Source organism: Rhea pennata, chromosome 2 (genome assembly GCF_028389875.1).
Source record: "Rhea pennata isolate bPtePen1 chromosome 2, bPtePen1.pri, whole genome shotgun sequence".
Lineage (NCBI taxonomy): Eukaryota > Metazoa > Chordata > Aves > Rheiformes > Rheidae > Rhea > Rhea pennata.
The window spans coordinates 155992445-156006617 of record NC_084664.1 but is presented as its reverse complement, the minus strand read 5'-3'; the positions used below and the strand labels follow the sequence as shown (position 1 = coordinate 156006617).

At 44.0% G+C, this 14173-nt stretch overlaps 1 protein-coding gene across 1 annotated transcript in view; it reads right to left on the bottom strand.

Annotated features, from left to right (window-relative positions):
• TG (thyroglobulin) overlaps positions 1–14173 on the bottom strand; it is a 168504-nt gene that overhangs the window by 110230 nt on the left and 44101 nt on the right. The window contains exons 22-26 of the mRNA XM_062568427.1: positions 13601–13771; positions 9854–9976; positions 5488–5603; positions 4747–4855; positions 3305–3502 (exon numbers count right to left, since the gene is read on the bottom strand). Of these exons, the coding sequence (XP_062424411.1) occupies positions 3305–3502; positions 4747–4855; positions 5488–5603; positions 9854–9976; positions 13601–13771 (717 nt within the window). The remainder of the gene's footprint in view (positions 1–3304; positions 3503–4746; positions 4856–5487; positions 5604–9853; positions 9977–13600; positions 13772–14173) is intronic.

Below are 14173 nucleotides of genomic sequence, written 5' to 3'. Positions count from 1 at the left end.
CACATATATTTTAACTGAGATGGCTTCCTGGATCGGTGCCTCATTTCAGCCAGTACAGGCATGAGTCTCCCCAGTGCTATAGCACGAGGCTGGGGAACAAGCATCATTAGAAACCAGGTGTGCTGGCGCTCAGTCTGTTCCCATAACGTCTAGAAACACTCAACTCTTGCTTCGTACCCGCTGTCGCAGTTCAGCCATTTCTATGGTTTTACAATGCCCTCTGATTTCTTTATGCACTGGGTACATGAGAGGCTGAATGAGCTATGTTTTTTTAATAAAATACTAGTCTGACTAATGCCCGTGCCTTTACTTGGACAAGGAAATTGCAACTTGACCCATCTTCAGGCTAACCATTAACTGCTTGTTCTTCCTCTTTTCAAACACCTTAATGAAAAGAACTAGACTGATGGCTTGTTGCTCCTGACTTTCATAGAAATAAGCTGAACAACTAGAGTAAGAACTGAGCTAGTAACACTGAGGTGTCCAATGTTCGTTAGAACACTGCTGTGTTGAACATATTCCTGGTATGTAGCTCCATTATTTACTGGTATTCACGCAACTAAAATGACAGGGGCCAAAGCCCCAACGAGAAGCAGAAATAAAATCTAAACGTTGTGAACTTTAACTTGCAAATATGAAGCAGTAAACTTGCTATATTGCCAATAAAACTGCTAGTATATTAAAAAGGACTGAAAACATCGAGAATTGTTCATCTTGGCATTTTATACCAAAAGTTACTTTAAAAACACTGTCAACAAAATCTGTCCTGGTAAAGATGCTTTTTTTAGATTTTCATTAAAGACAGAGACATTGTGCATCATGCACATGACTCCTCTCAGGAGTTACACCTCCAGAAAAGTCACAGCTGAAAACGTGTGTAAAGCCAAGAATTATATTCGATCCTGAACAAATACATCTTCTACAATGCATAAAGACTGACCCCGGTAGAAAGTAATAAGCTACACCTATGGAGTTAAGACTGTAGCCTAGATGTACCATGGGGAAAAATTAAGGTTGCAAAACAACCTTAACTTGAGTATTTTCTAAAAGTTGGTAATGTGATCCAAGATACTAGAGTTTGTAAATCGAACACTGTCTGAGGAGAATTGTCTTCAGCAAGAATTTTACTGATGTCCTTGAGCAAGTAAGGCATTTGTCAATGTGAGAAATGACGACAGAATATGGAATTTAATTTCAGAAATTTGTTAGTATTTTATTTCTACTTGTTGTGTTTGGTGAAGAAGGGTGAGTTTCTTTTATTTAAATGTATCTATAGTGTATGTAAGGGGCGACATATGTATATGTAAACCTGTAGATAAGCATATGGAAGAAAGGAAATATGAAAGCATGGCAAATTCTTACTACTAGAAAAGATATTGTTTTACTGCTGGAAAGGTAGAACAGACAGGAACACTTGCTCACTGAATGCTTCAAGCACTCTGTCAATCCCAGTCCTTCCAACCCTGTGTCCTACCTAGACACCCAGATTTAGCAGATTATAACTTTTCCGCATGCAATAATCTGACATAATGTCTTGTTTAATATCTTCTTTTTCTGCTCCAGAAGGGAAGTTAGCTTCCATTTACACTTCAAGCAGTCTGGAGGTACTATTAATTCCCCAGTCAGCTGAAAGGCACCAACTTCTGGCAACCAGGCTGAGTTAAATAAAGAAAGGAGCATTTTTAGAATGATTCATCTGATCCCACTGCAGATGTATAAAGCAGGTCAAAAGAAACATTGTTTCAAAATGCTTCTGGTAAGCAGGGTGAGCAGCTCCCTAGTTCACACCTTCTTCTCCTTACTGCAAACATCTGAATTCAGGTGAGGCAACTATTCTCCCTTGCAAGTCAAAAACTCCATGCAGAGGAGTGGAGGGCTGTTATGTGGGGCCAGGCCCAGGCATTGCTCAATTCTACCTATGCCAGACACATCTGTGATGCAGAAGCAGCTTGACAGCACTCAAGCGTGATGCAGAGGCAGATATAGTTTTGTAGGTGCGAGGCAGACTAATGACTGCCTGGGTAGATGAGGGCAGAGCAGTGGACGTTGTGTCCCTTGACTTCAGCAAGGCTTTTGACACTGTCTCCCATAACAGCCTCCTAGAGAAGCTCTGGAAGTGTGGGTTAGACGAGTGGTCAGTGAGGTGGATTGGGAACCGGCTGAAAGGCAGAGCTCAGAGAGTCAACATCAGTGGCATGGAGTCTAGTTGGAGGCCTATGGCTAGTGGTGTCCCCCAGGGCTCAGTCCTGGGTCCCATCCTGTTCAACTTCTTCATCAAGGACCTGGATGAGGGGACAGAGTGCCTCCTCAGCAAGTTTGCTGATGATCCCAAGCTGGGAGGAGTGGCTGACACACCCGAGGGCTGTGCTGCCATTCAGAGAGACCTGGACAGGCTGGAGAGCTGGGCAGAGAGGAACATCATGAGGTTCAACAAGGGCAAGGGCAGGATCCTGCACCTAGGGAGAAATAACCCTAGGCACCAGTACAAGGTGGGGGCTGACCTTGTGGAGAGCAGCTCTGCAGAGAAGGACCTGGGAGTGCTGGTGGATGACAGATTGACCATTAGCTGCAGTGTGCCCTTGTGGCCAAGAAGGCCAATGGTCTCCTGGGCTGCATTAGGAAGAGTGTTGCCAGCAGGCCGAGGGAGGTGATCCTGCCCCTCTACTCAGCCCTGGGGAGGCCTCATCTCGAGTCCTGTGTCCAGTTCTGGGCTCCCCGGGACAAGAGAGATGTGGAGCTACTGGAGAGAGTCCAGCGTAGGGCTACAAAGATGATCAGAGGGCTGGAGCACCTGCCCTATGAGGAACGGCTGCGAGAGCTGGGCCTCTTCAGCCTGGGGAAGAGAAGACTGAGGGGGGATCTTATCAATGTGTACAAGTACCTGAAGGGAGGGTGTCAAGGGGACGAGGACAAACTCTTTTCAGTTGTCCCGTGTGACAGGACAAGAGGCAATGGGCAGAAATCGAAGCACAGGGAGTTCCACATGACCATGAGGGGGAATTTCTTCCCTGTGAGAGTGATGGAGCCCTGGCACAGGTTGCCCAGAGAGGTTGTGGAGTCTCCTTCTCTGGAGATCTTCAAGGCCCGCCTGGATGCAACCCTGTCCACCATGTTCTAGGTGCCCGTGCTGAGTGGGGAGGTTGGACTAGCTGATCTCCAGGGGTCCCTTCCAACCTTACTGATTCTATGATTCTATGAGACTCTGCCCAAAAACGAGTTCCATCCAGTGAGTTTTTTCGCTTACTCGTTAGCGTTAGTTTTCTCCTGCAATTTTGTTTTTAATTTTGCATTGCTTATACAATACCTTCATCAAGCGCAATCTGACTCAAGATGAAGCCATCACAGCAAGAGTCCCTGCTGCAAGTCTGCCGACAGAAAAGCTGCATGTCAGTCAGAGATGTGCTGGCTGCTGAGAGCACCAGGGATTGATACACACCAGAAAGCACGTTCTGAAAATTAGTCCTTTCAAAGGTCTTGAGTCCAGATGAGTTAAATTCTTGTCCTGGGTAGACAGAACAGGAAAGAAATATTCAGAAGAGCTCAGGAGGAGACGTGATGCTTTCAGACTGCCTGCAGACTGAGGCTGGTTGAAAGTTTTATGATAACAGCTCAACCTTAAAAAAATCCTTTTCTGAACTCTGGGTTTCAAATGTGAGATAAGATCACTAAATGGTTTAGTGCAATTATATCTGGATAGATTATTAGAATGCCAGGGTAGGAAAAAACAGGTCATTGTACCAGCAAAGAACTCCTAATTTGATGTATGGAAATAGACTGGCAATATTGTACTTTCATGCACTACAATAAACTACATCCAGGTAGAAATAAAACAAATTTATCTGATTAAAAAATTTAAAAGCATAATTTGGGAGCATAACAGCGTATACAATTATGGTTTCTGTGGACTAACCACCTACATAAGAGGCCACAATTCATCCAGCCTGGAACTAATTATCAACATCAACAGAAATTTAGAGTAGACCTGGTGTCAGTGTTGATTATAATGAGTTCAGAGGACTTGTCTTGTTTCAAGTGAGACTTAGTTTTTTATTATTATGATTTTTAATAAATGTGAACTCAGAGGTGTGGAAAGAAATAAAAGGAAACCAGTGACAACAGAGTGTTTTGACTTAAATTCTGGTTTTGGTTGTTTTATCTTATGTTGAAACTTTGGCATACAGACCATAGATGGAACATACAAAGGGATTAATCACAGTAAAGTTAAAAAAAACAAGCAAATAAAAAAAAAATCCCATGCAGCATTCATTAGTTCAGTTGAATTACTTTGGGTCTCACTGGAGAGCATGATATTTCTCAACTGGCATATTAGTAGGACAGCTTATAGTCTAAATGAATCTAAACTGTTAAATAATATAGAAGTTTGTTTGCAATAATGCCTTATATAATTATATAGCAAACTGTTCAATAAAGAAATAAAACATAATACAATAGAATATTATACAAAATAAAGATGCACTTGATAGAATTTGAGTGTTTGTAGGATTATCTGCCAGAAAAAGCTATCAGAATGGCTTATAAAAGCAGTATTCCTTATTTATAGGAACATCCCTGAAGGGAAGATTTGCTGAGGTTGCTGGGCTACTGTTCAGTGTTTAGCTCTGAAAAGACTTGTGTCCTCCTGAATAAAGATGATCCCCTCACTTTTATCATCACCCTCCTATGTAAAAATACCCATAAATTCGAGCACAGCAGTCAAACATCAGACCACTGACTTGCATCTGGTACCTTTCTTCAAATAGACCGTCAGGGCGTCCCCCTCTTGATTTCGAATGTTAAGCAGGCAGCTGAGATGGCCAACGCCAGTGGCAGCAGAGCTCCCCAGGACACCTTGCACCTGGGACAGAAAATAAGACATGCACAATAAATGCATGGAAAAGCCATTTTCCTTTCTTAGTCAGAAACTGAGAGGGGGAGGAATTAGTGCACACACTTTGCAGCCAGTGCAATTCTGTCAGGCCCAGGGCTGATGCTTTCTATTCTGTCAGACAGATCTCAACTCTTCAGTGCTACTTTGAGGCATATAAAGAGTAGGGGATAGGGAGCTGCTAACGAGACGTGCTGAAGAGTACGTGATTCAAATCCTGGCCTATAAGAAGCGATTGAGAAATGACTGCTTTGGGTAACCTGATTAGTGACCTGGATACTTCTGGGTTTGACTAGTCAAATGAATCCCCCGTCCGTTCTAAATTAGCTTGATCTCTAGACTCTGGGAGTTCAGCATGTTTTAAAAAACAAGCAAGAGCGGTGTGTGGTGTTTCAGGACAACATGGAGGAATTTAAATGTCCCTTCTGGGAAATTCTGCGTGTAGTTCTCTACCAACTTGCCAGAAATTTGTTACTACCCTAATGAAAAGCATCATCCAAGTAAGCCAGGTAACAGCCTGTTATTCTTTTGTGGTGCTTTCTACTTAAACGGAACTTATAGCATTATGTTAAACACACACTTTTAAATATCACCATATTTACCAGTTCAGATGCAGTGCAGTTGAAGTTGACTTCAGCAGCACTGTATAATTCACACAAAATTTGAGTATCAGCAGAAGTCACAGTTGCAAAACCACATGTTTCTTCCTTCTCGCAGTCTGAAAACCAGAAAAGAAACCTTACGTTTCTCAGCCTTTCACATACACAATTCCAGCTACAAATTCCACTGTTTGGTGTCGTTTATTTTTCATACCTATATCAGACTGCAAGCACATGAGTTTCACTGGGCAAATGAACTTTAGCTTTCAGCTATTTTAGCACCAGCACAGGTTTTTAAATCAAATTTAATTGGTACAAAAACTTGTTTAGACATTCTTCATCCCCTGATACAAACAGCTGAGTTAGGTCTAACCACCTACTCAAGTGTTTAACATCTGCTGGATGATTTGGCCTGAGGCAGCCAGAGAGCAGTTGCATGAACCACTTTGCCATCGTGTTTATGCAAGACTAACTCCATGGCAGGCAGGCAGATGGTGACACCACTACTTGCTCCCATAGCTCTGCTCCTACAGCAGGATGTGGGATTGTTTCCAAATCTCTTTAATACAAAGTCAGCCACATTAGACCAAAATATCATCATAAATCTAAACAAAGCTGTCCAGCTTTGCAGGGGAACAGAGATGGAAGAGTTAACCCTTGCAATCAGTAAGTAACTCAACAAAAACATTTTAAAAGTAGAACTGCCAGGCAAATATAAATTTATTTCTTATTTCCCAACAGAGACTTTGCTAATGCAATTCAAAACACAATCTTAACTTAATTCACAGTAGCTTATAATAAATCATAGGCCACACATACTAAGTCAGATTGCTTGCCAAAAGGGCATCTTTCCCTCCCTGCATTCACGCTCACAGTCCACTCATGTCAATGTCTTGTTTTTGTGGGTCTCTGGTTCAGGTTATTTCAGAGGAAGGCGCAAGAAACCCTGCAGTAGACACCTAGGGGATAATTAGGTGCAAAAAAAATCATTCTAGTAACACACAAGACTTCTCAAATTCATCTCTTAGCTTGAGAGCTAGCTACTGCAGCTAGACTAGGGTATGTGATACGAGACATTGACTTTGTCAAACTTCTGTGACTTCTGCCCTGCAAAGAAGCCAACTGTGTTATTACCATCAGGTTGTTTTTATTTTGAAAGCAATTGTAAACCTTTGCCTCTCTTCAGAAATCTGAGCATTAGGAGACATGAGGCAGGCATTGATCCAAAGCTCTCTGAAAGCAGTGTTACAATTCCCCCAACTTTAGATGATATTAAATCAATATAAACCAGAAAACATGATGCATCCAAATGTGATAGAATCATAGAATCAGTAAGGTTGGAAGGGACCTCTGGAGATCATCTAGTCCAACCTCCCCGCTCACCAGGGTCACCTAGAGCATGGTGGACAGGGTTGCATCCAGGCGGGCCTTGAAGATCTCCAGAGAAGGAGACTCCACAACCTCTCTGGGCAACCTGGTCCACTGCTCTGTCACTCTCACAGGGAAGAAATTCCCTTCATGTAATAATAATGATAAATACATACAGTGTAAAATTCTGCATAGAAATACCTTTGCAATCCTTAAAGTATCTGACATAAACAAAAGTAATTTTAATCCAGGAGGCTCCTGCAATGCATCGATGATAACTTCCTGTCACAAATGGTGAAGGAGCCTACAAGGAAGGGTGTCCTGCTGGATCTTGTCCTTACCAACAGAGAAGGACTGGTTAGAGATGTGAAGACTGGGGGCAGCCTTGGCTGCAGTGACCATGAGATGGTGGAGTTCAGGATCCAACAGGAAAGAAGTAAGGCAACAAGCATGACTGCAACCCTGGACTTCAGGAGAGTGGACTTTGGGCTCTTCAGAGACCTAAATGGAGCAATCCCATGGGTTAAGGCCCTAGAAGGAAGGGGGGTCCAGGAGAGCTGGCTAGTGTTCAAACATCCCTTCCTCCAAGCTCAAGAGCGGTGCACCCCTGTGAGTAAGAAGTGCAGCAAAAGGGGCAGGAGACCTGCATGGGTGAGCAAGGAACTCCTGGCCAAATTCAGACAGAAGAAGAAAGTACACAGAATGTGGGAGAGGGAACAGGCTGCTTGGGAAAACTATAGGAATGCAGCCAGAGTATGTAGAGATGCTGCGAGGAAGGGCTAAGTCCCAGCTGGAATTGAGTCTGGCAAGGGATGTCAAGGACAACAGGAAGGGCTTCTCCAAATACATCAGCAGCAAGAGGAGAACTAGGGAAAATCCGGGCCCGCTACTGAATGGGGCAGGGGCCCTAGTGGCGAAGGGTACAGAGAAGGCAGAATTACTGAATGCCTTCTGTGCTTCAGTCTTCACTGCTAAGGGCAGCCCCCAGGAGTCCTGCAGCCTGGATGTGAGGGAAGACTTTCCTTTCGTTGAGGACGATAGGATTAGAGACCTTCTGGGCAGGATAGACATCCACAAATCCATGGGCCCGGATGGGATGCACCCACAGGTACTGAGGGAGCTGGCGGATGTTACTGCCAAGTCGCTCCCCAGCATCTTTGAAAAGTCCTGGAGAGGTGCCTGAGGACTGGAAGAAAGCCCATGTCACTCCAGTCTTCAAGAAGGGCAAGGAGGAGGAGCCAGGCAAATATGGTCCCATCAGACTCACCTCCATCCCTGCAAAGGTGATGGAAAAGCTCCTTCTGGATGTCATCTCCAAGCATATGGAAGAAAAGAAGGTGATCAGGAGTAGCCAGCATGGATTCACCAAGGGGAAATATCGCTTAACCAATCCGATAGCCTTCCATGACAGAATGACTGGCTGGGTAGATGAGGGCAGAGCAGTGGACGTTGTGTCCCTTGACTTCAGCAAGGCTTTTGACACTGTCTCCCATAACAGCCTCCCAGATAAGCTCAGGAAGCATGGGTTAGACGAGTGGACAGTGAGGTGGATTGAGAACTGGCTGAAAGGCAGAGGTCAGAGGGTCGTCATCAGTGGCGTAGAGTCTACCTGGAGGCCTGTGGCTAGTGGCATCCCCCAGGGCTCAGTCCTGGGTCTCATCCTGTTCAACTTCTTCATCAATGACCTGGATGAGGGGACAGAGTGCCTCCTCAGCAAGTTTGTGGATGATGTCAAGCTGAGAGGAGTGGCTGACACACCTGAAGGTTGTGCTGCCATTCAGAGAGACCTGGACAGGCTGGAGAACTGGGCAAAGAGGAACATCATGAGGTTCAACAAGGGCAAGGGCAGCCTGCACCGAGGGAAAAATAACCGTAGGTAGCAGGACAAGCTGGGGGCTGACCTTGTGGAGAGCAGCTCTGCAGAGAAGGACCTGGGAGTGCTGGAGGACGACAAGTTGACCATGAGCTGCAATGTGCCCTTGTGGCCTGGAAGGCCAATGGTCTCCTGGGGTGCATTGGGAAAAGTGTTGCCAGCAGGTCGAGGGAGGTGATCCTGCCCCTCTACTCAGCCCTGGGGAGGCCTCATCTCGAGTCCTGTGTCCAGTTCTGGGCTCCCCGGGACAAGAGAGATGTGGAGCTACTGGAGAGAGTCCAGCGTAGGGCTACAAAGATGATCAGAGGGCTGGAGCACCTGCCCTATGAGGAACGGCTGCGAGAGCTGGGCCTCTTCAGCCTGAAGAAGAGAAGCCTGAGGGGGGATCTTATCAATGTGTACAAGTACCTGAAGGGAGGGTGTCAAGGGGATGGGGACAAACTCTTTTCAGTTGTCCGATGTGACAGGACAAGAGGCAATGGGCAGAAATCGAAGCACAGGGAGTTCCACACGACCATGAGGGGGAATTTCTTCCCTGTGAGAGTGACGGAGCCCTGGAACGGGTTGCCCAGAGAGGTTGTGGAGTCTCCTTCTCTGGAGATCTTCACGGCCCGCCTGGATGCAACCCTGTCTACCATGTTCTAGGTGCCCCTGGTGAACGGGAAGGTTGGACTGGATGATCTCCAGAGGTTTCTTCCAACCTTACTGATTCTATGATTCCAATTTTTCTTGTACACGCAAGTATATGCCACTACTTTGGGAAGCACTGAAGACTTTAGTTTTCAAACGTGCTGAACACCTTATCTTTCCTTTGCACATCTGAAAAGTTAATGAATATTTCCTGGTTTGAATCTTGGCCCTCATCCGTACTGCAAACTATACCATCTGGTTTTAAAGTCGGAAGATTTGCCTAAAGCTGTACATGAAGTGAGAGGACTTTTCTGGAAAGCAAGAGCAATCTCTTCCTGAACCAAGGTCACCAAAAGTGTAAACAGTTTGCAATGAGTTGGTGCTGAGCTGCTAGAAACATCATTTTTCTAGGAATATAGCGTATGTCCACCATGTAAAATGATTCTTCTCAATTACTGTTAATGCTGTATTTGCAGATTTGCTGAGAGCTTTCTTTACCTGAAATACAGTGTAAAACTGGACTTTGCAGGTCTCCTCCAAATGACTGAGACTGAAGAATTTCAGCCCTTTCTGACCCATGAATGAGTCTGGAGGCAGGGACTCTGTCAAAATTTCTGAGCACTGTAAAACAGATACTATAATCAGTTCCAATGCTTCAGACAGACAAGGACAACTTCAGCTGGAAAAAAGAAAAAAAACAAGATTTTTGTAGACTTGCTCATTAAATGAACTAGTTAAATTCACTGACAATGCAGAAAACAGCTCGACTGAGGATATAACTTCTACTCTGCCAAATTTTGTCACAAGATCTTTATAAAACAACTAGTCGGGGTGGGTTGAGGGTTTATATTGCAAGTGAGACTTCACTTCCAACAGCAGACCAGCCATCTCCCATTACTTGTCCATGGCACATAACCAACGAGCCAATGGAGATATCAACGTTCTGCAAAACAGGCACTGAAATAAGAGCTAGCTCCAACGGAAGTTGACCAGAACCAGAATCTAGGAGCCTTATTACTCATGTATAGCAGCATAACACTGGCAGTCCCCACTGGCTTCAAGCTCAGGGATGTATCCAGGGTAGTATAGCCCTAATGCTCCTTTCTAACTCATTCAACCTTTAACTTTAGACTTGTACTTTATGTACCAAACCCTACTGTTATCTACTCTCTATGGATTGGACTCACTGCATCTAAATGTCCAACAAGCAACCTACAAGCAACACTTTATAAATTGGGAAGAGCTTGTGGGGTCTGGAGATGCAAAGCCCACAGGTGACTAAATGGGGTGAGATATCCTATTTCAGCTTTGGAAGGTCTGATACAGTTTGTGCCCTAAGAGGGTTCTAATACGTACTGAAGAGACAAACAGTGGCATCACCACCACCCTGCTCTGATTGCTACTACATGTATTGCAAAGGTTTTCTGGTACAATGCGTCCACCAGTGGATGCACTAGCACTTGTTCATGAGCATGGCTTATTAAAAGACAGGAAGGATGTGTTGACTTTTTGCCACCCCTGCGGTGACCAGACTTCTCCTCTAAGCGCTCCAAATGAACACAGGCTTCTGACTCATTGCGTCGAAAGCCTGGCCCAGACCTAAAAGACCTAAGCAGCAGGAGTCCTGGTCAGATCTTAGCCTGTTGGAGATATCAGCATGTGGAAGAGCTGGAGGCTCATTCTTTCGTTCCCTTGTGCACACAGATGCAGATCCAGCAGGAGGATCTCATGCCTGACTTTCTCCCTTAAATGTCTGGAAAAACCACAAAACAAAAGTCAAAGATAAATTTTTTAAACAGCCATTTGTACCCTCACAGCAAAACAGTTAGAACTAATATGAAGCAAATGTCCACTGCTGTTAGGGGCTGAGTCAGCAGGTGCTTTTGATAAAACTGTCATTTCTGCTTGGAAGGAACATAAGGGCTAGCCAGACATTTAGCAATGTGCATGCGCACACACATACACACAGAAATCCTTGCACTCTAGCTCATCTGGGAAGAGGACCGAATAATTATGGATACAGAGCTGGAAGTTTTTTCTTTCCTAAAAATATAGGAGACCAAAATATAAGCATGAGCCTAACTCTGCACTAAACTGAATTCCTCCTACATCTGCAATTTGCAGTGATGTCTGGTTAAAAACAGAAATCACAGTTCATAAAACTGGAAAAAAGTGTTGCTGTGTTGTCTGCAGGGTTTCTTTTATTTTTACTGTCCTCATCTTTATTTTGAATTATGCCTTAAAAAAGATATTTTTAAAAGCTTAAAATCCCAGGCCTCCATTTTCTCTCCTACAATAGTATGAGACAAAAGTAAAGAGAAAATAGAAAGTGTAACCAAACATCAGACAAAACACAAAAACTGCCAGAAAAGCTGCCTTTTATTTTTTGATTTTGATTTTAAAATAAGGTGAAAATAAAAACGTGCTCATAAAGCTACTTGATTAAAAAAACAGAAAAGCAAAACCAATGTAAGATGAAAAATATTCTACCTGCTCCCATTTTCATGAGCTTATTAGTTCACCACTGCCCTCTTCTCAAAACTAATATAGCTACTCAGCTGTTTCACAAGCTCAGTGCACAGCAGATCTCCTCCTCCATCCCACATGACAGGCACAAGTGCTAATGGAGCGCAAAGCTCTAGGTCCCATCCCTGTTATTGCAACAGATAGCAAGTGTGGCTTAAAATAAGACAAGAGTGAGAAAAATAGGTGTGAATATGGCTTGTTACAGCTTAGTACTGTGCATTCTTAAAAGGAAATTCTTCTTTCCACTGCAGTCTCAAGAAACACAGAATAGTTGGGTTATTTATTGACCCTGCCTTACAGCCAATCTCTTTTCAAAGCATGATCAGTCTTTAGACCCTGCTGTCTTGCTGCATGCTGAATTTACTTAAGGGAACTAGAAAGGGTAAGATACAGTAAAAATAAAAATAATCAGATTCACTTTACATAATGCTTTCTGAAAGCCCAGAATGTTCTTGGGAAAAAGAAAAAAGTCTCTTCATTATCCCCCCCCCCCCCCCCCCCCCCCCCCAAAAAAAAAAAAAAAAAAAGCCTCGTTTTTCTTGGTCCTCTTTTCTGGACAGAATCCAGAAATGCTCGTGCTATGAGGATTGGGGTTGCTGTCAGCAGGACGGCTCAAGGTAAGTACCAGTCACCTGCTTCTGCTTCTGCTGTGACCGAGTCCTCTCCCCAGAGAAACATCCCAACTGCCAATGACCGAGAGCACCGGAGGCCAATGCCTCACGTTCGCATATGTACGATCAGCAATCTCTGAGCACGCTACGTTTACCTGAAGATAGTTTTGCAAGCTCTTCACAACTCAAGGGCTTTCACTTCATGCCCCTTCCACTCAGCATCTTTGTCACAAGACACTGCCTAATTCACAGCATACCAAGACCTCTGTTTCTAAGAATACTCCACTAAATTCAACTCTGATCATCTGATGGTTTGTAAAAACTTCTTAAAATTAATTTGGGGGCAAGGCAAATGCTTTGGGACTGAGAACCATAGTTAGAACTTATTGCAGGCAGTTTGGGAATTGTTTGATGGATGACTTCTGTGGTTACGCTTTGTATATGCTTACACAAACTACACCCAGCTTGCTCAAAATCTTATTTTGTTCCAACCTTTTTTTGGATTTCCAACGCACTACCGTCTATCCTAGCTTTTTGCCATCTATTTTATTTCATGTCATCTGAAACTCAGTTCCACTGCAAATGAGTATTGAAGCACTAAGTCAGTAAATGCTTTCAAACAATTTTTAGAAACCCAATGGTCAACTTCTTTCCAACTATTCCTCCCTGAGAACGGGCATTTCATAACTACGTTCAAGCAGAAGCAAATTTCCCCAGATTACGAGGATATGCTCATCCAGTGAGATACCTAACGCACAGCAGCAGCCCAGACTGTGACATTGTGCCATGGCTGGGAGGTCATTCTCAAACATAGACTATTTCACATGAGCACGCTGATGAGCGATAATTTTACAAGGAAATCCATCATTCTGCTTCTCTCCCATTGGCCCTCACATAACTCTTTAACACTTCCAAGCTGGGAGTAGATGATCATACATCAAAAGCTGTCAGCTATCTCAAGGTGCAAGAAACTTGCTTCTTTCTCTTCTCTTACAGGAAAAAACTTACCCAATGCCATCAAGCAACACAAAGCCGAGGAGAAATGTGGCTTAAGGAAAAGGTCATTATGTGGGATCAAAAGGCATCCAAAAATTCTTCTGACACTTACCTAGGCACTGGCGGTCTGTAAGCAGATCATCTGCTTCAGTCCAGCCCAGCGGTATTCCAAAGCTATCGACGCAGAACCATTTCTTAGTGTCAGGGTCTTGCTGGGAAGGTCTATACTGGCCATTTTCATCACACTGTAAACCCTGCTCATTACTCTGGCAGTAAGTGATACCTGTTACAAGTAAACAAATCAAACAAAAATCACACAAAAAAAACAGTTTGATCTTGCTGCCAGCCACCAAGATGATTTTAATTAGCAGCATTTTCCTGAATTCCAGAACTTTTAAAAATTTAGAAGCAATCAGATATCTGAGCTCCACAGGGAAGGAAATCTGGAAATTTGAACAACAATCCAGGCAGCAGTAGGGGACCTCAGGTTGCATAAGCCTGATGGGCTTCCCCACCCTGATGCCTGCAGGGCCCTCCTTCAGAGATGCTGCTGAAGCCAGGGTGATCTATCTGTATATGAAGGAACCAGCAGAGCTTACTTGGGCATATCAAAATGTCCCAACATCAGCATTGTTTTACTTTAAAACATTGAGCTATGAGCTAAGGTAATTTGGGAAATCTCTAC